The sequence below is a fragment of the Varanus komodoensis genome, unplaced genomic scaffold (assembly GCF_004798865.1).
Source record: "Varanus komodoensis strain SLA01 unplaced genomic scaffold, ASM479886v1 scaffold3, whole genome shotgun sequence".
Taxonomy (NCBI): Eukaryota; Metazoa; Chordata; class Lepidosauria; order Squamata; family Varanidae; genus Varanus; species Varanus komodoensis.
In genome coordinates, this window is record NW_025335761.1 from 29,430,905 (window position 1) to 29,455,182 (window position 24,278).

A 24,278-nucleotide genomic window follows, 5' to 3' on the forward strand; every position below is an offset into this window, starting at 1 on the left:
ATGCTTTATATTTCATTTTCTCTTCTGTAGAATCTGGATAAATTTTTGGCTGTTAATCTTCTAAATATGCAGTGTTAATGAAGGTATTAACAAATATTTTTATTCACAGTTTCCAGAGGCCTCTCCTAGTTCTGGTTGACAGGAATATCGATTTGGCAACGCCTCTACACCATACTTGGACCTACCAAGCCTTAGTGCATGATGTACTGGTAAGCAATACATTTTAATGATTAGAAGTTCTTTATTTTTCCCATTACTGTCAGCTTCATAATGAAAAGATACAGTGCACTCCACTCCATTTAAATTGTATTTGTCTTAAGTGGATGACTGCTTAAATGGTTTTTTAAAAAAATAATTTCTTCCTAAATAGCAGAAGGTGGAAATCTGATAGCAAGCAAATCAGCCATCAGCTTAGGTTATCATCTTTCTCCCATTATAAACAGAGCAGTGCTTAGTGCTACCTGTGTTAACATAACAGTATGTTACATCAGAATAATACACATTTTGGCTGTTTGAAGGCTATAGTTCTTGTTTAACCATCTACAGCACTTTTAGTGGGTCAGAGCATGAGGGAGAAGAAACCCATTCTTCTAGCAGTTTCTGTTCTGCTGGTGGTCACTTATGGTTGAACACAGCCTCCTGAAGTTGATTATAGCCTTAAGAAACCTATTTAGTTCATAACATAAAGGTTAAAATATTATCCACCACAAGATGGTGCAGATGTTACATAGGAAATTCAAAGATAAACAAAACAGTTGTGTAGTTATGAAGGTTTTGAGGGTTCCTAACTATATGGAGGTGGTGGCAGTGAGGTCTATTTCCATGAGCCAGTCCTATTTTATTTTCCAGGAATAAAATTAACCACTTTTCATATGAATGTACTTTATACTAAAATTATTCTTAACAATGTGATGCATTAGATCCTTATATATTGCAAAAAATAATATTATATATTTTATTGAAATGCTTAATTCTATAGTAATCTTTGGTGTTCTTTTAAAAAGTATGCCACATTGACAATAACTTGGGCAGAAACTAAAGGGCTGTATGTTTTTTGAAAACCATATTTGGAAAATGATTGAAAGGAATGTTTGAGAAACCTTTGCACTCCATTTGAAAGCATCTACTGTTGAAACAGTTTCCAGAAGAGTTAACTGTGGCAGGAGAAACAACAAAGAGGCTTGTGGCCCCTTAAAGGGAAATTGTAGGGATTGGACCTACTCCTCCTATAATGCAGTCTTCTAAGGTTGCTGACTCTGATTCAGAAGTGGAAGAGGAGCTGGAATTCACAGATGCCAAGACCTATGGACCTAGAGATAAGACGGGTAGTTTCAAGTTCTGTGGAAAATCTAGTAAGCTACTGATACAGGAGTGGGTGGAGCAACATCACTAGTCTAATCACATGAGATTAGTTTAAGAGGGTGGACCAATTGAGATGCATCAGATGCTCCAGGCAATCTTTCCCAAAGCTACATGATCCACCTTATTCATTTCATTTCATTTCCCATAGCAAAGCTCTCTGGGCAATTTACACGGTCCATAAAAACTGATCATAAAAGTACAATAAAAATATCAGAAAATCAGAAAAATATTAAAATGTTTTAAACAGATAAAAACAGAATAACAGACAATAACAGCAAATAACAAAATGAGAGAAGGGGAGGAAAAGAGAGAGACTCTGTGGAACATCTGGTGATGCCCCTCAAGCCTCTGGTTGGCTTGTCAGCTCTTTTTGATTTGGAAGAGGGGAGAGCCATGCAGTTTGGAATCAGCTTTATCATTAAGTCATATTTTCCAAACAGCCAGTGTTCTAATTTGGTCTGTTTTCTTTGTTATTGACTTCTGCAATAGTCTTATTTTGTAGCACAAAGCTAGCTCAGCTGGTCAGCTGAGACATAATAAAGACTTTATTATACTATTATATATTTATAATAAGCATGAAAATAGGAACAGTCTGCAGAATTCCTTATATATGCTTCCTGTCACCTTCTTTACTGTAGTTTGGCATTATATATCTAAACATTGTTGGGGCATTCTAAACAAGGCATTTAAAACCCATGCTAGACTCAGAGTGTCCCAAGTGTCTTTAAACATACTAAATATTGCTTGGAGGTAAGGGAACACCAAGATAATGGGGGCAGTGGAATTCATAAGCAAAAGGAAAGAAAGCCCATAATTCTTTAATAGCCTGTCTGGTTTTATATCTGCACTGCTCCTAAGCAGAATAGTAACCACATATCTAGTAAAAATCAACTGTTAAAATGCAGGTACATCCAATTTTAAGCAGGCTAGTACTCTGAAATCAGAAACTGCTGGAGAAATTGTTTTTATAATATGTTTATTCTTTAAAACCTTTTTCTGGACATCTTTAATATGAGCCCATAATTCATTACAGAAGAGTATAGTTATTAAAAAACAAACAAACTTCAAGATGAGTTGTTTTCAGGAAAATTGTGGCTGATACTTAATAGTTCAATTTATTTTGAGGTGTTTCATCCCTTTTATAGAAATATTAAATTGTAAAGGAAAATATTCACCACACTATTGATTACATAAATTTTACCTTCACAGAAATCTATCTTCATTTTCCTCTCTGTTGCAGCACTCAGGGGAGATTGTGGCATGCTAAGTTGAAAGGCATTCCAACCACAAATTTATCGTGCTTCATCTGTTTAAGTAATAAGAGTGCCGTTGCTCCTTATAAACAGGTTGATGTATTGAGAATTATATTTCTCCAATCACTGAGAAGCAACAAATCTAATGGCCAATGTTTTATAGAACTAGAGTAAACAAAAAAAGATTATAAGGTTATACAGATACTTTTCCCAGTAAAATCTATCCCAGCTCTTTCCTACAGGAGTCAAAGGGATAAATAGTCTTGGTTCTTTCCAATTCTGACTCGTTTTATCACCCGCTCTTTTGCCATTATCTGTCTGTCTGATCCTCTCTCCATCATTATGGAGAAGGTAGTCCGTGGAAAGTTTATGAGACTCCTTATCGTCTCCTTGATTTCAGTCCTACCAGTGCAGTGTTGGATTCTATGGCATAGTTAGATTCCGAAGTTTTATAGCATTTTTAATCTGAAAAATAGTGAGATAAAGTATACTGCCTCCTAATTAGAAGAGAAAATGCATGAAGAATAGTTCTGTTCCTGCTTTTCTGGCTTGAACCAGGAGTGCAGAGCCTCAGGCCTAGAGGATACTTCCAGCCTTCCTGGGGCCCAGGAAAACACTTTTCCCTGGCCCCATCCTCTTTCCCTTCACCTACATTTATTTAGTATTTTTCCTTCTCTGGTATTGCTCCCTCTCTGGACCCACCTTTTAAAAGCTTGAAAGAACACTGCTAAAGTATAACAACTGGCAACAAGTTTTAAGCTATAATATGCTGGTGGTTTGGGTATTTTGGGCCCATTTTGGGGGGGGGGACTTTGCTCTGCCAACTACTGAAATGCAGCCCCAAAAATTTCCCATAATCGAAAATGGCACACAGGCTCAAGAAGGTTCTGCATCCCTGGCTTAAATTTAAGACTACCACATGTAAAAATGTTAACATTAGGAAGTATGTATAGATTTGCTAATTTATATGTTGACTTGATTGTTCATGGTGTTTCATGGAGTAACATAAACAGATAAGACAGGTTCCTGCGACAAAAAGCTTAAAAGCTGAAGTTCAGTAAAGCAGGGAGGGTGAAGGCAATATACATAAGAAGAAAGGGAAAGGAATATGCATATAGTAGATCTCTTTTAGTACATTTATAAATTGTGTTTCCTCCAAGTCATTCAAGAATGTATTACAATTGCCCTTAAAAAGCAATAGTTGTAAAAAATTACTGTGTTTCACAGTCTCTACCCCACATAGCTTGGAACACTTTCCCAGGTCACAATCTACCCAGACACTATGAACAGAATCTGGGGCCTTCCTCCAGTTGCCAGCCCCAGAGGATGCTTTGTTGGTGAAAAAAAAGGCGGTAGGCCTTCTCACCAGCAGCCCCCACCTTCCACCCCCAGACTCCACTGAAACCTTCCTGGATTATGTCAGCCATCTAACAGATTAAAAACTTAGTTTGTGTTAGATGTTGCAGTAGTTTAATTCAGTTTTAAATCTAGTTTTTACTTTTCTTATTATGCTTGCTGATACTCGTATATTATATTGTATTCTTACTGCATTTTTGTGCTGTTGTAAACTGCCAGAGTGATTTAGCTATTGGACAATATAGAAACTAATTAAGAAATACTTATTGATAAATAATAAAATCAACAGAATTATTTTAGTTTATTAGCTGCCTCTTAAGTTAAAGATAGTGTGACCTACTTCAGAATATGAAAGATTAATCATTTCTTCTAATGAGACTTCTAAAGTGTGAATTACTTTAGAATTCACTATTTCATAATATTGTTCTTAACCTATGAGTTAAAACCATATAGACAAAACATATTTAAACTATTCCTACACTGTCTTATATTTTAAAAATATCAAGATGGTTTACAAGAAAATGAAAATAAACAAGGTGAACAGTACTTAATTTAAAATACAGTACATAAAATATATAATAAAACTAACAGTTTAACTAACAACTGGGCAAATACAGTTTTAGCTTGGTGTCAAAATGAATGAAGAGTTGGCTCCAGGTGAAGCTGTCTGGGGAGCATATTCCGCAATTGGGTGTTATCACTGAAAAGGCCCTTCTTTTAGTAACAGCCCTCCTCACCTCCTTCAAGGAGTGCTCTTGGAGAAGTTTGAAATAAATATTTTAAGTCTATACTATACAGTTGAAGGAAATTTATACCTTTGTAGTGGTCCTTGCAAAATATGAATGATGACTGTCAAACAAGATTTAGCCAGCAAGGCAAGTAGAATTTCCAGGATAAATTTTATATTCAAGAGTTACCTACCTTACACTGCTATTTAATGAAAGATAAATGACCCAATCTTAGACTATTAGTCATACCTACATCTTTGAAACCAGTGGAACAATGTGGTAACAACAAATCTGTCTCATTAATTTCAATTTGAATGAAGCATTGCTAATTTTCAATGCTTGGGGACATAAGCCATACGAATCTCCATCTGACTCTCTTACCACCCCCCACACTCCATTTTGCAACTTGTTGCAGACTTTGTAAGTATCCAGAAAACAAAAGAAGAAAGAATTAAAATAAAGGAAATGTGTTCTGCAGAAATGTAGATACAATATGTTTGTGATGATAACAAGATGCAGCAGTTGCTCAGTAGAAAAAACCACTAACATGAACTATCCTTGGGCTTTATATGAGAAATAGACTATGCAAGCAGTTTAGAGGAATTTGAAGCAACACTTAAAATGCCATATTTACCTGAAATTTTATCAGGTTTCACTTACAAGTTTAAAATCATATTCACTGTAACAATTTTTCTTTTTATTTCCTCATTTTGTATCAGAAATATTGTGTTTCCCATTTTGGATAGCAGGGGAAGAAGATTAATCTAATTTGTTTTATAGGATTTTCATTTGAACAGAGTTATTTTGGAAGAGTCTTCAGGAATGGAAAGTTCTCCAGCAGGTGCTAGACCAAAGAAAAAAAATAAAAAGTCATACGATTTAACTGCAGCTGATAAATTCTGGCAGAAACATAAAGGAAGGTAAGTTGAATATTTAAAATTAGCTAATTAAGTATTTCTGTTTCAATTGTTATGACTTGCATTACTCAGTAAGATGAAAAATGTAAGATATGTCATGAAGAAAGCTCTTTAACTTTGATTTTAAAATCATTTTTAAAAGTTATGCTGTCTTTAAAAAGGCAGATTATAGATATGAATGTGTACATATATTTTTAGTCCTTTTCCAGAGGTAGCAGAGTCAGTTCAGCAAGAGCTAGAATCTTACAGAACTCAAGAAGATGAAGTCAAGCGGCTGAAAAGCATTATGGTAAGATTTGTTTATATCTAATTTTAAAGTATTACTTTTGGATTGTATTCAATTTACTTTAAAAATATTGACATTTTAAGAAATATACTCAATGTAAGGTGTTAACTCCCTGATTAAATTGGATTGCATTTGCATTTTATGCATATGCTTTCTTTATCTCTCACCTGCACATTCACACACAGTTCCCATTGAGTTCAATGGATTTTGCTGGAAGGTAAGTGGGTATAGCATTCAGTCTAGATTACTGCAGAGGAAAAATGCCTCTTTCACTATGTGTGGCTACAAATATACCTGAAATATATGATTGATAGATAGATAGATAGAGAGATAGATAGAATATTTAAATATATATCACATATGTCTTGGAACAATCAATTCAAATGGCAGCTGCAGCTATAAAAATAGAACACTGAGCCTTGGAAGGGCAGCAGTGAAAGAAGTAGAAAAGATGATCAAGAGTAAGGATGTTTCACTGGAGACCAAGACCCAAGCTCTTCCACTATTGTATTTCCAAACACTATGTATGAATGTTAATGTTGGATGGTGAAGACAGCTGACATTAAGAAAACCGATATATTTGAAACATGATCTTGAAGGAGTCCTTTGTGAATATTCTGAACTGACCGGTGAACAAGTGGATCTTTTCTTGGACACAAAACTTGCCCTGGATGGTGAAACTGAGGCTGTTGTACCTCAGACACACCATGAGAAGGCAAGACTCACTGGAGAAGTCAATAATTATAGAGGAAGTCAAAGGCAGAAGACGGGGAAGGCCAAATATGAGATGGATCGATTGCAGAAAAGAAGCCACAGCCTTGAAATTACAAGAGCTAAACAGGGCTGTGAAGGACATTCATAGAGCAGTCATTACTACTACTACTATTAATTTATTTCGTATCTTTACCACCACACAACTGAAGCTCTCTGGGCAGTTTACACAATCCATTCAAACAGATGATAAAAATACAATAAAATAGAACAATAAATCACATGTTTGCTTATACAAATTTAACAACTGGCAACTACATTTGAAAAGTCTCAGTAAATTCCAAGTGTGTTCATTTACCTTTGTTGTATTACATTATAGATTGACTCTATCAGAGCTAGTGTGGTGGGTTGATCTTTAGTGTTCTAGCTGCCCATGGAGCAAAGTTGACTGAATGTTTACATTTCAAATTCTATGAGAAAAGTTAAAGTTGTTGACATTTAGGCCCAAACAACATTGAATAGCTTTACAACATGAGTAGGTAGGAAGAAGTTCTAGGGAAGGAGAAGCAAGCAACCCGGAGGCATGTGATTGAAGGATGTAAAGCAGGCAGGGAAATGAGAAACAGAAAGTCAGGGAATAAGAAAGGTGACTCTGGGGGAAAAAAAAACCCCTCAAGAGGATTTAATGTCATATGAGGCTGGCAATGGTGGGAATGGGAGGGAGAGGAAGCGGGAGAGAGAGGAAATGATTAAAGGAAAACAGGAAATGGTGGGAGTTGAACATGTGTTTGAAAAAAGGGGACCATTAGGACAGGAGCAAAACTTCAGATGAGGCTTAGGAACAGAATAATTTGTTCACTGTTTTCAGACTGGAAATGGGCAAGCAAGAAGAGTTTTTAAGACTTAAGAAATTTGCTTAGAGTTTCTTAGTGTGTACAATATCTATAGTTTACGATATTTTTAGGTTTGACAGAAGAAACTTTAATGAGTTTCACATTTGAAATATAATGCTTGTGCTAATAGTAAAATACTATCCAAATTGTATTTTTCAGAGCATTCCTAAAGAAATTAGTTATTGATGGAATAAGTACTCTGACCAATCACAAATGAGTTGCAAGTGTACAGGAGCTAACATTTTAGTATCGTTCTTCCACATCAGTAGCATGGCCTCCTCTCATTCTTCAAACATATGCAAAATTAAACAGGAGTTCCTTCCCTGCATAAGTTGAATATACCTTCTGGGTTTCAACTATATTTCTCATATTCAAGTATATATGGTGTTTTGTTTTGGGGTTTGGTTTTTTTTTCCCCTCAGGGACTAGAAGGTGAAGATGAAGGAGCAATAAGTATGCTATCTGATAACACAGCTAAACTGACTTCAGCTGTTAGGTAAGTATATTAATGAAGAATTCTTAAATTTGATCAGTTTTCATCCTTGCCCAGTTAAACTAGAAGCATACTTAATATTTAAGTATGGCATGGCACTGTAGTGTAATTTAACTGATGTAAAGTAACATAGGTGCCAAATAGGTGCTTTGAAGTCTTGGGAATGCTGATTATTCAAATCAGGCAGGTCATTCGAGGTTAATGTTTTGCAAAATATGTTGAGGCCACATGCCCAATGTCCTGATCCTATACTATAGTTAGATGGAAGCAACAGGTGTGTGAAATAAAGGATTCTTCTCTGTGCAGCATATTAGAGCAAGAAAATGCAGTCAGAGTAGAATGGAATGGCAAGTTTACCCAAGGAAAGTTTCAGGTCGATTTGCTGGCCTTTGTTACTAATGAAACATCCACCTAATTCCTCCTCTGAATGATAAGAGTATAAAGCTAGCAGTGGCCACCTGTCATGGTTCCATATTACCTTCAGTATCTGAGGTATTCTGCCTCAGAATACCAGTTGCTAAGGAATACAGACAGGAGAATGTACTCATCTCTGTGCATTTCACATAGGCATCTGACTGGCCACTACAGGAAGAATGTGCTGAACTAGATAGGCCTTTGGTCTGATCCAGCATACCTTTATATTCTGATATTACATTCAGAATTCTTTCACAAACCCCCTTCCCTTTTTCCTGATGGCATACACTTTTTGGCTTTTTTCTCAAGTTCTGAGATTTCAGGTTTCATTAATTAATTAGATTTTTTACTTACAATTCAATAGTCAACAGCTCTCTGAAATGGTTCACAAAGCATTAACATACACAAAACACCCATAACAAAACATTTATATAAATACCCAAGTAAATAATAACAATAGACCCTGGAGGCCCAACCATAAACCTTATCTATTTTAAAAAACACGTTGAACACATATCAAATAAGCCCTGGGGCAACAGCACATGGGAATAAAAACCATAGAAAATCTGCATCTAAAAACCTGGTTATTAAAATGTTGGGAAAATAAACAGATTTGTGCCTGGTGACAAAAGGACAAAAGGTCACACCTCTTTGGGGAGCTGATTTCATAAATGGGGTATCACAACTGAGAAGGTCCTTTCCCTTGTTGCCAGCCTCCTTACATCCTTTAGAGAGGACTCTTAGAGAACAACCTCTGAAGATTATCTTGGTACATGGATAGGTCTATATGGAAGGAGGCATTCCTTCAGGTATCCTGGTTTCAAACCATTTAGGGCTTTAATATGTTGGTGTTAGCACCATAAATCAGATTCAGACTTCAGTTGGGAACCAGTGTAAATGGTATAGGACTGGGGTGATAAAGGTTCTCAGTGCCCATTAGCAGTCTTGCTACTCTATTTTGAACCAATTGAAGTATCTGATCCATTTTCAAGAGCAATCCCACATAGAGCATGTTACAGTAGTCCAGACAAGAGGTTATGAGAACATGGGTCACTGTTCCCAGGCTCTGACTGTCCAAGTAGGGACATAGCTGATATATCAGCTGAAGTTGATGGAAGGTGCTCTATGCCACACAGTGTCTTCTTGGGCTTCTAGAGAAAACCCTGGATCTAGGAACATCCCAAACCAAGAACGCTGTCCTTTAGCGGGAGGGTAACCTTGTCCAGGACAGGTTGACTATCCTTCACATGGACAGGTGATCCACCTACCAACAGTACCTCTGGTCTTATCTGGATTGAGTTTCAATTTAATAACCCTCATCCAGACACTGATTCAGAGCAGTCACTGCCTCACCTGGATTAGATGAGAAGGAGAGATAGAACTGAGTGTCATCACCATACTGGTGACACTTCAGCCCAAACCTCTCCCAGCAGTTTCATGTAGATGCTGAATAGCAAGAGGAATAGAATGGAACCCTGTGGTACTCCATGGCATAATTGCCATGGCACAGAGCAAGTATCCCCCAGCACCACTTTCTGGAATCAGCCAGTCAAGTAGGAGTGGAACCATTGCAAAGCAGTGCCTCCTATTTCCAACCCAAGTAGCCTATCCAGAATACCATGGTTAATGGTATCAAAAGTTGCTGAAAGATCCAGGAGAATCAACAGGGTCACACTTCTCCTGTCTCTCTGCCAGCAAAGTTCAACCCATAGGGCAACCAAGGCAGTTTCCACTCCAAAAATCAGGCCTGATACCTGGTTGAAATTGATCTAGGTGATCAGTTTCAAGAGTGCTTGGTGCTGCCAAGCCACTACCCACTCAAGCACCTTGCCCCAAAAAGAAATATTGGTCACAGGCCTGTAGTTATTATTAACCTCTGTATCCAGATTAGCCTTCTTCCAGAGAGGTCTGATCATGGCCTCTTTCAAGGGGGCAGGGACCACCCCTCCTTCAGAAAGATGTTTACAACTTCCTGGACCCAGGTATGCATCTTTTCCTTGGTTCCAGTGATAATCAATGATAGGCAAAGGTCAAGTATACAGGTGGTAAGCCAGACTTGACCAAGCGCCTCATCCACATCCTCATGCCTCAACAATTGAAACTCATCCATCAAATCTGAACAGACAGTGCTCTGGCTGTCTCTGTTAAAGGAACTAGATCAATCAATAAATAAATAACACATAAACCCCTAAGCAGTTTGGGGAGCCTGGATCTCTTAACAGAACGTCTCTTGTATACTCCTATCTGGACCTTAAGATAATTGTTGGAGGGTCCAAGAGCCCTCCTTAAGGGAAATGAGGAGGTCTGTTACTAGGAAAAGGACCTTTTCGACAGTAGTCCCGTGATTGTGGAATGTGCTCCCCAGAGAAGTTCACCTGGTGCCAACTCTATTCATTCTGGTTCCAGACAAAAACCTTTTTATTTACCCAGTTCTTTAACGTTAGTTTTAATACATATTTTATCTATTGTATTTTAAATCAAATACTATTCACTTGGTTCTAACGTTTTGATTCTTTGGCACACCATCCCAAGATTTTTTAAAAAAATATAAGACAGTATTTAAAAATTAAATAAAGTACTAATAATAATAAATCAATGTGGTGTCCAGTTCATGATGCATCTGAGCAACTTTATCCTCAAAGTGCTGTGCAAATTTGTTGCAGGCTGCTACCAGGGGTTCTACATTCCCTTTCTTTGGCCCAGATTGTAAAAGGCCACAAACCATTCGAAAAAGCTCCACTGGATGGCATGGACAGGACACAGTACTTGCAGAAAATAATGTCTCCTTTCCTAGCTTCAACATGATGGATTAGGCTCGATAATGCACTCTAGCCCATGTTTGGTCAGATTCAGCTCAACCTTTCCTCCACCCATTCACTGTGGCTGTTTCCCTTCTTGCTTCATTGCCTTCAATTCAACTATATGCCATGGTGCTCTGCCCAGGGGAAGAGGGTGTTTGGGCACAGTGGTGTCAACCACCCAGGCCATTTCTGCATTCCTCAGATCAACCTAGACTTTGACAGGAGTGCCAACTATATCAACTGCAAAATCCCTCAGAGCCTTCTGGAAACCATTCAGTGCCATTAGACTCCAGGGGCAGACCATTTTAATAGGTCCCCCACCCTTAAAGAGGGGAAAGGAGGTTGAGAGTCTAAATCTCAATAGGAAGTGGTCCGGCCATGACAAGCAAGTTGATGTTAATCCCCCCACTTCCAGATCACTGTTGTACTGCCATCAAAAAAATACAGGTCCAGGATGTGGCCTTTTTTGTGTGTTGGGCGAATGACATGCTTAGGCAGTCCAGTGGTTGCCACGGCAGCCATGAAATCCTGAGCTGCCCTGGATAAAGCAGTCTTGACCTGGAAGTTGAGATCCCCCAGAACCACCATTCTGGATTTCTCAACACCAAGTCCAAAATCACCTTTTTCTGCTCAGGCAGGGAGTCTGATGGGCAGCAGCATGGGCAGTACACCAGCAGAATCCCTGATCTGTCTCAGGTGTGCAGCACAAAGTGTGAACACTTAAGACCTGCTTTCAAGTGAACAGGAAGCCTAGAGAGGATAGTATTGTTATAGACTATGGGCATACCCCCCTTCACAGCCCCCACTGTGATGTTGGTGCTGTTCTGAGTTTCCAGGCAGGTACAGCTGGGAGCTGGCAACCCCCCGCATTTCCCCATGCAGGTCTCCATAATACAAGCCAGGTCAGCCCACTCTTCCACATTCAGCTCATGAATGAGTGGGATTTTATTTTAGACAGATCTGGCATTTTACAACAGCCTCAGCATCCCTGAGGGTAAGTTGATACAGCTACCAGGAAATGTTTGCTCAGGGGAAAAACTGGAAGAGGAGACAGGTATAAGATACCTGACCCCTCTTCTCCTTTGCTGAGCTTACTTAATTCCCCCAACAACATACCTCCTCCTACCTGTAACCATCATTATATGGGCACTCAATTGCATCCAAAGACCCTCAAAGGCATACTAAAACATATATAAATAAATTAAAACTGCTTGCTATGCCCCAAAACCATTACTATAAAACTTCATTGCTAGTGCCAAAAGAAAAAAATACCAGCACCAAACTGACTCTGAAAGGGTGCCAAACAGTTAACTTCCTTTGGTGCCATTCTTCAGCTGCCACCCTGAGCAGCATCTGGCAAGAAAGGCTGCCTACCAGTAGAAATCCAGCAAAGGCCCTTCCACCAGCTAGCAGGACCCTCTCATTGACCCAGGAAGCAGTTCCAGGAGCACAGGTGGTCAACAACAAATGAAGGACATATAGGTCAGGATTCACAGAAAGAGATGTTTTGCAAAGCCTTCTGTGGCTCACCTCACCTCACTCAGACTCATCTTTCCTTCCTAGTCCCACACCTGAAAATTCTATTACAGGGTAGTGAGTGAGGGCAAGGGTTCCCTGGCTCAGATGCCCCAAATATTTCAGTGAGATATGCAGATGCCGCTGCTTCAGGTGCCTTCCAGTCACAAAGTATGCACAAAGTCTTGTTTCTTTTGCTCAATTGTTTATCTTTAGTAATTTGGACAGCTTCCTGAGTTGATTTGGACACTATTTTCATTTAATGTAAAGTTGAATTAGAATACACAAGTGTGGCCAGTTAGTTTGTATGTAATTTTTTTCAGCTCTCTTCCAGAGCTGCTAGAAAAGAAGAGGCTCATAGATCTTCATACAAATGTGGCAACAGCTGTTCTGGAACATATAAAGGTATGAAATATTATTTTATTAAACATTCCAAAAGAGTTGTTCAGCCATAAAATATTTCAAGCAAGCTTATTTTAAAAGAATTAAAAACCAAGAGTACAACAGTAACTGTGGAGATATTGTATACATCAGGTATCTTGGTCATCCTAGTTAACTAGTTGTATTATGCAACTTCCAGAGTCTCAGCTGCAATTGAGCTAGTAGGAGGACATGAAAGAATGGAGCGTCCAGGTGGGAAAGGAAACAGCTGACTAGAGTGGTTATAGTGAGCTGTTGCTTGAGCTGGATTCATTTTAAAAGCATTGGCTTTTATCCAATTGGCATTTGTCCGCTATTGGAAGGCTCATTGGTCTTTGTGAGTCAAAATGCATGAATTCTGCTTTTAATTTCACTGTGTAAACTTTGAATTAAAACAGAAGATGGAAAGATGCAGTAGAACTTTACTAAGTAAAGTTAAGAACTTTACTAAGTTAAGAACTATCCTTTTTGGCAACGCAAATGTTTAGGGTTAGAGTGCTTTTTGAACTTTTTTTTTTGGGGGGAGGGGGCAAGATTCTGTTTAAAATCCAAGAGCTCCATCCCAGTGAACTTCAATTCAGTTCAAATTTCTCCTTAGCTACGAACTCACTTTGGCAGGCAAGCTGACTATCTCTCAGTGCCAAAATGTGAACATTTTAAAAAGGAAGGTAAGAATTTTCAGACTCTAGCCTAGCCCTCCCAATACTTCTATCTTTCAGAGGTGTTGCACTATAACTCCCATTATCTCCAAGTTGTCACTTATGGGAGTTGTAATTTAGGAGACCTGGAGGGTAATAGGTTGGGGAAAGCTTTTCTAGATGTTAGTTCTGTATTGGAGTCCTGATTCCATCATGTAGCAATCATACAGTATTCTAGTCTCCTTGTATCCCCTCTGTTGTAAACAGTTATAGCTACAGTGTGGACAGTATACTTTGCTTCTTCAATGTAGTGACAAATTGAAACAACTAGAGCAATTTATATTAAATAAAGTTGAATAAAAAACCTACTGCAGGTTTTAATCTAATGCAGGAATTATTTTAGTCATGAGCTAAAGTTTTGCCAGATCCAATTCCCATCTTTGAACAAAACAAAATTTAAGCAGAGGGCCAAGCCAGTATATTATGTTGCTGTTAAGAAAACAATTGTGAAAACAAAAAGAATCAATTTTCTTCCATTGCTTTTCCAAAATAAGTCTATTGGGTTTTGTTAATAACCACTCAGTATAATGATACACAAGCTGAATTCTGGAAATGCCAGCAGCCTCATTTCTGTAACCAAAAAACCCCAATGCCATTTGTCTTTTGTGATGCAACAAATAGAGTGGTGGGGGTAGTTTTAAATTTAGTTTCAGGCATTTTAATAATGGACTTGACAGACATATTTTTCCTGCAGCTTTTGGCATGAAACATTTTGTGAAAACTTCATTAGATAACTGAATATTAGTACAGGATTTCCAATGAAATGATTGCAGTGGGTAAACTTGACTCATTAGTTGATGCTTTATTTGTTACCTCCCTTTTCTGAGAAATAGCAGACTAACTACAGCAGCATTTCACATTGGACTTCAGTCAAAATCCAAGGCAGGATGTGGTTTGGAAATGCTTGCATGGTTTACTATCTTCCCCTTTCGAGGCACAGAAGTCAGATGTCCATATTGAATTAGATGCTTTTGACACTGCAGAGGTAGAATACATTATTTAGTATATCCCCTCTCTGTATCAAGATAGAGGATCCTTAGTAAAGGATAACTGAAGACAACACTATCATTCAAGTTTTTCCATTTTGATTAACTGGAAACAGAAAAGTGCAATAAGACCATACTACTATCCATGGATTGAGGCCTTTGAATTGTGGTGCTAGCAGAGAGTTCTGGGAGTCCCTTGGACAGCAAGGCAATCCAACCTGTCAGTCCTAGAGGAGATCAACCCTGACTGCTCTTTAGAAGGCCAGATCCTGAAGATGAAACTCAAATACTTTGGACACCTAATGAGAAGGAAGGACTCCTTGGAGAAGAGTCTAATGCTGGGAACAATAGATGGCAAAAGAAGAAGGGGACGGCAGAGGATGAGGTGGCTAGATGGAGTCACTGAAGCAGTTGGTGTGAGCTTGAGTGGACTCCGGGGGATGGTGGAGGACAGGAAGGCCTGGAGGAATGTTGTCCATGGGGTCGTGATGGGTCGGACACGACTTCACGACTAACAACAACAACTATCCTTTGCATTGTGCTGGATCTCATGAAGCCATGGCAGCCTGTGGTGCATGCCTGCAGCGATTTTAAATGTTCCACTCGCAACAGGTGGCACTTTTAGGAACTTAAGAAACTCTTGTGGGCACTACCACAAAATACCTAATCAGTGAATTGCCACTTCAGCATTTACCACTGACAGCTGTGGATCTTAAGCTGCATCTTACTCAACTGAAACTTCTGTTTTGAGGCTATTGGGCACCACTATGTTTCTTTAATAAGGCATTGTGTAATTTGGCTATCACTAATAATTGCATCAAATTGGTGTTAGATGTAAGTCATTCCTTCAGCTGGGGTTTCTGGGGAGTTTACAGTGAAGTAAGTAAAATAATTTAAAAGAACATGTTCCAAATTCTGCTATTTCGTCTAATTGGTGGTGGCACAATAGAGCTAAGGCTTTTAAACATGTTTTGGCAATGTCCAGTAGCTTTGTTTTGAGAAGAGCTTATTACTCAGATAATTTAAAAGAACAAATTCCAGTACAAAATTTATTTGCCTTCTTCATGGAAATAAACAAATGGAAGGGAAATTAATTCTTCATACCCTTTTGATAGCTAAAAGATTGATGTTAAAGAATTGGAAGGATTAACACTCACCTCCTTTAATACAATAGAATCGGGACCTTACAACACTTTCAATATATGAACAGGTAGCATATAAACATGACCTTCAGAAAGATGCTTCTTTGGATGTCTGGTCCATTTTTGTTGAAGTCTTTGTATAATTGCAAGCAAGTTCTGTGAATATTGTACAAATTTGTGTACATATATTTTGAAAAAGAAAATTATAAAAATATTTACATAATAGAAAAAAATTATGGGTCTCATGACTGCCACCTTGGGGACCCCTTCGTAGATAGCACTGTAGGAGCCCACATGCTCTGCATTAAGGATTCTTGGTAATATCCATTGTAGCCAATTCACTCCTGCCAATTCCATTATGGAAGCAGGATCTAGCACTTGTGCAACAGGAATTTTAGATTTCATAAAAGCCACAAATTAGAGAAAAATGCTTATTTCTGGATTAATTTGGTGGTGTCTCATAATTCAAGCTCAGCTCACCTGACCCATGCTGGAAATCAATACTGCCCAATATCTTTTAAACTCTGGATCTGTTTCAGTAGAAGTTCAGCATCCTTGCTGACATAGAAAGCACCTTGGTCATCCTGTATGATGACCTATGTCAGGGAGGAAGAGAGAGAGAGGAAGAACCACTGGCTCTTATCTTCAATGAATCTTGGAAAAGAAGAAAAATGCCAGACGACTGGAGAAGGGCTAATGTTGTCCCTGTCTTCAAAAAGGGGAAAAAAGATGAACCTGGGAACTATAGACCAGTTAGTCTGACAGCAGTCTCTGGAAAAATTATGGAGCAAATTATTAAAAAATCCATCTGCAAGCATCTTGGAGAAATTGCAGTGATTAATAGACGCCAGCATGGATTTATCAAAAATAAATCCTGTCAGACTAATTTATCCTGTCAGACTAATCCTATCAGACTAATTTTTTTCTGGATAACCTCTCAAATGGACAAAGGGAACACTGTGGACATAATCTACCTAGACTTTAGCAATGCTTTTGACATAGTGCCACACGACATTCTGATAAGAAAATTGGCAAAAACTGGACTAGATGGAAATATACTAGGTGGATCCAAAATTGCCTGCTAAATCAGTCACACAGAGTGCACATCAATGGTACCTTCTCAAACTGGATGGAGGTAACTAGTGGGGTGCCACAGGGTTCAGTCCTGGGCCCAGTGCTCTGCAACATCTTTATTAATGATTTAGATGAGGAAGTACAAGGAAAGATAACCAAATTTGCAGATGATACAAAACTGGGTGGGATAGAAAACACCCTAGAAGTCAGAATGAAGATCCAGGGCAATCCTGATAAACTTGAACACTGGACTGAAACCAACAGAATGAAATTCAATAAGGACAAGTGCCACGTCCTCCACCTAGGAAAAAGCAACCAAATGCATTGATACATGATGGAGAAAACATGGCTCAACAGAATTGAAAAAGACAAAGATCTTGGAGTAATTGTGGACAATAGGTTAAACTTGAGCCAACAATGGCAGCTGCCAAAAGAGCATATGCTATTTTGGGATGCATTAGCAGAAGTATTACTTCCAAATCACCAGAAGTAGTATTTCCTCTATACTCCTCACTAATCAGATCTCACTTGGAATATTGTGTCCAGTTCTGAACACCAAGATTTAAGAAAGATGCAGGTAAATTAGAAAGAGTCCAGCAGAGGGCAACAAAAATGATCTAGGGTTTGGAAACACTGCCCTATGAGTTGAGGCTGAGAAAACTGGGCAGGTTCAGCCTCGAGAAGAGAAGACTGAGGGGGGACATGATATCACCCTATAAGTGCCTCAAAGGCTGTTACAAAGAGGAAAATCAAGATCTCTTCTTGCTGATGCCAGAGTGGGTTGGTGCAACTCGGTGTCCTGCAACAGCAGGGGGTTGGACTTGATGGCCTCCATGGCCCCTTCCAACTCTACTATTCTATGATTCTAAGAACCCTGTTCTTTTTTTTTTCTATTTTTCTGTGGTGGCTAAGTGTGGCTGAGGTGTACAGTATTTTGCTTCTACTTAGCTGCAGAAGGTGGTGCTGGTAAGATATTGCTCAGCCCTATAAATGTGAATGTGCTAGATTGGTGCTTGACTGTGGCAATGGATTTGATGAAGGAAAATAAACTGAAACTAGACAAGACCAAGATGTTGTTAGTGGGTGATTCTTCTAGCCAGATATAGGGTATCAAGCTGTTCTGGATAAAGTTTCACTTCCTCGGAGGAGCAAGTTTGTAGTTTGAGGGTTCTCCTGGCATTCTTATTGTCATTTGAGACTCTGCTGGCCTCAGTGAAATGGAATGCCTTCTATCAGCTTCATCTGGTGCCCCAGCTATACTCCTATCTAGACAAATAATCTTTTTTCAGTAGTCTGTGCCCTGGTAACCTCCAGGTTAGATTACTGCCGTGCATTCTTATAAATGGCCACCCTTGAAGATATTTGTGAAACTGTAACTTGTGTAAAATTGAGCAGCCAGATTAATACCAGATGTGAGCATATCACACCTACTTCTGCCCCATTTGCTCTGGCTTCCTGTGTGTTTCAAAGCTCAGTTCCAGATGCTGGAGGTAAGCTAAACAGCATTATCCAATAACTGATGGAGTACCTTTTCAAGCAGAGGGTCTTTGCACTGGTGGCAGCTTGATTGCAGAATGCTCCTCTCCTACTGTCAGCATCAAGTTAGTGTAAGGACCAAATTAAGCACCAAGTTAAAACTTTCCTCTATTCCCAGGCATATGATGGGATATGATGTTGCATCCCATCAGATGCCTTTACAATGTAATTTAATTGTTTCATCAAGTTTGGGCATTTTATTTTTTGTTTTTAATTTTTAAATTGTTTTGCATTTTTGTATGTTTTAAGATGTCTTGAGCCTTTTCTAAGAAAATTTCTGTGTATATGTATGCCCACAGTATTGCTTGTATCCATTTGTGTCCCTGAACTCATGGAAGGCTCTTGGATTTGGAGGCTTCCATGAATGGAAAACAAGAGACTTGATCTTTGCAAATCCCCCATTTTCTGCACACCCCTCCCCCCATTGTAGCTTTCATGCAGTTTCAAGGGGTTCCAAAATTCTTAAGAAGAATGGGGATATGCAGAGGGATTATGGAGGCAAAGGGAAAACAGTGAACATTATCATTCCTACCATCGCCCTTAGGGAAACTTTCACAAGATCAAAAGCCTGACAGTGGAGGGGACAGCTGGACATAACCAAACTAGCCTTTGACTTGAGTGTATCTTAGGAAGATTGATAGGGCATGTAATTGTAGACTATTGTACTAAGGCCACTTAAAGGATCTTGCATTGTAAATTGCAACATTACTGATCAGCTAATTTTGGCTTAGAATAAAGATTTTTAAAATCATGCCCTGTATAGAAATCATATTTTGGTCCAGTTTACAGCTGCTTTCCGCATTGCCTTAGATCATTTCTGAAGGCACAGCAAGAAGTACTCTGAAATTAATCACCCAGTTAGGGGTCCTGGCAGTTTTTTGGCATATTTCAGTGTTGAACAAAATGCTGGAAAGAATATACCAATATTTCCAGAAATGGATTAGGAAATATTTATTGGTAAAGCTTAGAAGAAATGAAATCTTGTTTTAAGTTCATTGTTTAAGCTATTAAAAGTTTGGTAACTCAAATATAGGATCAGAATTTGATTGATTCAGGAAAAAATATGGCAGTGCTTATATTGGAAGCATTCTTTTACTGTTATTCTGGGCATCCTGATGCATTTTTCTTTCTCACTGCCTTCAGTGTGGCTTAAACATAAGCAATGAGCACATGACTATAGCCTCTGAGTATAGTGTTTCCTTATTTTAATCTGAGTGGTTCTCATTTATGTTGATTATTTCATGGATTCATAATTGTTTCCAAAAGCAATAATACCAGTTCTTGTCTTGATTTCTTTTTCTGCAATGTAATTGTAAGAAATAGAACAAGTTAGTTAAAAGGATCATGACAACTAACTAAAGACTGCTCTAGAATCATGGAAAGTTGAGTTAATATCAACTAATTAACTCTCCCTTTTTCTTCCCATAATGAGAGGTGCTAAAGTAATGTTCAAACAGATCTTTATTTATTACAGTTATATCCAATATTTCTTCTATGGTGTTCATGGGGTTCCAAGGTAGTTTACCATCTATTCTAGACATTGATCAAATTCAATGCTTATTTATCTTTAGCTTGAACATCAGGCTTTGGGATATTTATAATTCACATTTTTTAAAATAATGCAGTATTGTACATTTATACACGTTGTTGTTGTTAGTCACAAAGTTGTGTCCGACCCATCGTGACCCCATGGACAACATTCCTCCAGGCCTTCCTGTCCTCCACCAACTGCTTCAGTGACTCCATCTAACCACCTCATTAAATATGTTGCTGAATGAGCAGTGAGGTTAATCAGTGATTAGTGAGTGTAATAGGTAAAAACACTTGAGTACTCTTAAGGAGAGGATAAAATCCATTCATAAGCCAGGTATAGATAGCAGCTGTGAGTAACAGCTATGCCTATTCAAAAATATATACAGACCCACTTTGAACTAACTTTCCTTGACATTTTTAAACATCTTGAAAGTTACTTTTCTAGTCTTTTCTATTTCATAAGAAAATACAATAAAAGTGGTTAAACTAAATCAGTCCACTTACCTAAATTTTTGGATTAACTTTATGAACACACATTCATACTTTCAAATCATTTGGTTATATATGGTCTTGGTAGGGATAAATGAGTTATAAGCCCCTAAGCAAATAGAATGCCTATGATCAAAACTATCATGGTTGGATCAAGGCCAGACACAACAGATCTTCAAAGTACCTGCTAGCTAATTTGTAGTTCATAGCTTACAGCTGTGTAAGACAGAAAGACAAAATGATTTTTTAGACAAGCCTAAGTACCCTATGTAAAACATAAGCTAAAACAGTGGACTTCATACATAGGAAAGTACATACGAACTGTTCAGCAAACATTTCAGTATACCCTAATCTGCCTTTTTCTGTGCCCTTATTCATTAATTCGTATAAGTCTTTCCTAACTTAGAAGAGTGGTCAGGGGGACTGACCAAGCAGGTAAGGATAGTGGTGAATATCACTTTGTAAATAAATATGAAAGTGCTATTTATTTAACACTACTTTGAAAGTGGTCTTGAGTGCCATTTTTTGGAAGGAAGGCAGTTTATACATCAAGTAAATGTATGGCAAGTTATGATTCCATCTTGCCTAAAGGAGGCAATGGTGGGACCTTTGCTAAAATACCATCCCTGAGACCCACCATATCTGATTATTTCCAGCTAGTCTCCAATATTTCATTCTTAAGCAAGGTGCTGGAGCATCTGGTAGCTTCTCAGCTCCACAGGTTTCTGGATGGTATTTGTATTGTATTGTTTTATGCACTGTTGCAAAAATAGCCAGAGAGCTTTGGCTATGGAGAGGTAGTGAGGTGAAGTGTTTTTGTTGGACTTCTCATTGTCTGTGGTGTCATTCTGAGGTGTCTTGTCTGGGATCAGACTGGTAGATACTTTAATGGTGGCTCTCAGCTTTCTTGGAGGAGCAGTTTCAGAAGGTGATGCTGGGGGTTCCTGTTTGACATGGCTGTTGGTCTTTCATATATCTTAGGGCTCCAACTTGTCCCCTGTGCTCTTTAATATATCTGAAGCAGAAGACCTTTACTGCTTACATTGGCTGCCAGTTGAAGTCCGGGCCCAATTTATGGTGCTGGTGATGACTTATAAAGCCCTAAACGGGTTGGGTCTTGGATACCTGAAGAAGAGCCTCCTTCCCTATATGCCCTCCTGCCCCTTGAGATCTGAGGGGGTGGTCCTTTTTTGGGAGCCCTCCTTGAAAGAGATTAGGAGAGTGGCTACCCGGAGGAGGGCCTTCTCTGCAGTGCCACCCTGATTATGGAGTACTCTCCCCAGAGAGGTTTGCCTGGTGCCGACACTTTTTTCTTTTTGGCACTAGGGGAAAACCTTGTTATTTTCACATTATTTTAATGTTTAATTTGTATAAATGTAGTTTTTATATTATTGAATTACTGGAGGCTGTGCTCTATTTTGTTTGTTGCTTTGTTGTAAACCGTTCCAAGATGCCAGCAGATGGATGGTCCAGAAAAGCCATAAATAAATAAACACACGAAACCTCTGGGAGATGAGGTTTGGGATTCCAGCTTTCTTTTCCATTTAAGTTGAAGCAACATGTTCTAAATCAGCATCTGTTGCTAATAATGAACTGAATAAGGGCAAATAAATTCAAGTTTATCCCAGACAAGACAAAAGGCTTCTTAGTCAAAAGGCAGCTCAGGGAATAGGGGTTCAACCTCTGCTGGATGAGATTGTACTCAGTGTGAAGACTCGGATTCACTATTTGGGTGTCCTTCTAGATTTGCTTCTGTACCTAGATTCTCTGGGTATGGCAGTGGCCTGCAATGCATTTGTGCACCTAAGCATAGTGCACCAGCTTTACCAGTTCCTAGAGATGTTCAATCTGGCCATGGTCATGCATGTCCTAGCGAACTACAAGGATGTCCTCTGCATGAGCCTGCTTTTGAACATGTTCAGAAACTGAAGCTAATCCAGAATGGTTTGCTCACATGATTGATCGTCATGGATTACAGGGAGCACACGGCTCTCCTGTTACAACAGCTTTACTGGTTAATGGTCAGGTACTGGGTACAATTCAAAGAGCTAGTTATGATCAATAAATGCCATTACATCTTGAAACCTAGCTTTCTGAAAGATTGCTTTCTCCATATGGGCCTGTCCAAGTTTTAATGTCTTCAGGGGAGGCCTTTCACTCAGTCCTCCCATCAAAGGCATGTTTGATAGGGAAGTGAGAGAGAAACGTTTTAGTGGCCACTCCTTGCTTCTGGAACTCCCTGCTATGGGAGGCTAGGTTTTCTCCCTTTCTCTTGACCTTCATCAGACAGGCAAATATGTTTTGTTTGGGCATACTTTAACATATAAGCAGATCTATTTGTGAACAAATGTGATTCCCTACATATTGGGTCTCTTGGTTCCTCCAGGGTGGGAAGGAATGTACCAACTTGAACTTGTGGCCTATTTCCAATCTTACCTCTTAAGAATACTGAAGGTAGGAGGAAATAACCCTAACCCTAAACAGGACTTTAGTTTCATGTTCATAGCTTTTAATATATCAGACAATATCCAGTGTAGTATGGCACTTATGCAACTGATGTAGCACTACCAAAGGCAACCACTAGTATAATCCAATAGCATACGGTGGTATAATGAACTTTGTGGGGAAACCTGACTCACCAGCCTCCGCTGCTCCCATTTCACTAGAGATCACTTTCTGCTAGCTCTGCATTAGATACATGAGTGTAAAAGCCCCACTGGATAGTGCCCATGATTTTATATATAACATGTTTCAAATACTTTGGCCACCTAATGAGAAGGAACAACTCACGGAGAAGACCCTGCTGCAGGGAATGATTGATGGCAAAAGGAGAAGGGGACAGCAGAGGATGAGGTGGCTAGATGGAGTCACTGGGGCAGTGGGTGTGGGCTTGAGGGGACTCCGAGGGATGGTGGAGGACAGGAGAGCCTGGAGGAATGTTGTCCATGGGGTTGTGAAGGGGCAGGCATGACTTTGTGACTAAACAAAAAAGGAGAAAGTAGTGAAAGAAGGTAATCTCATGCTCTTATTGAATCTGCAACAGTAATAGTCAAATTCTAAAAAAAACTATTTTGTTTTTATTTAATTAAAAGACACGGAAACTAGATGTGTATTTTGAATATGAAGAAAAAATCATGAGCAAGTCCACACTGGATAAATCACTTTTGGATATGATCTCCGACCCTGATGGTAAGTGTAGAAATTGAATTTACTGTTAAGTTCCTTCCTTTCAAAAACATTCTGGGGATTGTATATCATACATGCAAGCTCAGCCAAACCCAGTCTGCCTGAGACCTTGGAAAGCCAGTGCTACTACTGGAGTGAGTGGACTAGATGGGAAAAGCTGGCCTTGGGCACAGGGGAAGTGATCTGGTTTGAAAATATTATGAAAACATTAAATTGATTAATGATGCAGATGTTATGATATTAGGTAATCTTAGTTGGGATATTCCAAACCTGGTTTTCCAGAGATGTAATTAACCTAAACAGATCTGCAAATTTCAGAAACCAGTTTCTGATAGTAGTGAGTACATGAATCAAAAGCGTCAGTATAATTATTGAATATATTTTCAGAATGATTTATATCTGTAGGAATAAGGGCCCAGGGCTAAGGTCCCCTGTATTCTCAGTGCTGGGATTCCAAATACCAACCCCCCTCCCATCCAGGATGG

The 24,278-nt window shown here is 38.9% G+C and overlaps 1 protein-coding gene across 4 annotated transcripts in view; it reads left to right on the top strand.

The window, feature by feature from the left end:
* Positions 1-24,278, top strand: part of SCFD1 (sec1 family domain containing 1) — a 65,727-nt gene that overhangs the window by 16,351 nt on the left and 25,098 nt on the right. For all 4 annotated transcript variants that reach the window (XM_044435904.1, XM_044435903.1, XM_044435905.1 and 1 more), the window contains 6 exons: positions 110-209; positions 5,480-5,619; positions 5,815-5,905; positions 7,929-8,002; positions 13,053-13,134; positions 23,700-23,796. In XM_044435904.1, coding sequence (XP_044291839.1) covers positions 110-209; positions 5,480-5,619; positions 5,815-5,905; positions 7,929-8,002; positions 13,053-13,134; positions 23,700-23,796 — 584 coding nt within the window. The remainder of the gene's footprint in view (positions 1-109; positions 210-5,479; positions 5,620-5,814; positions 5,906-7,928; positions 8,003-13,052; positions 13,135-23,699; positions 23,797-24,278) is intronic.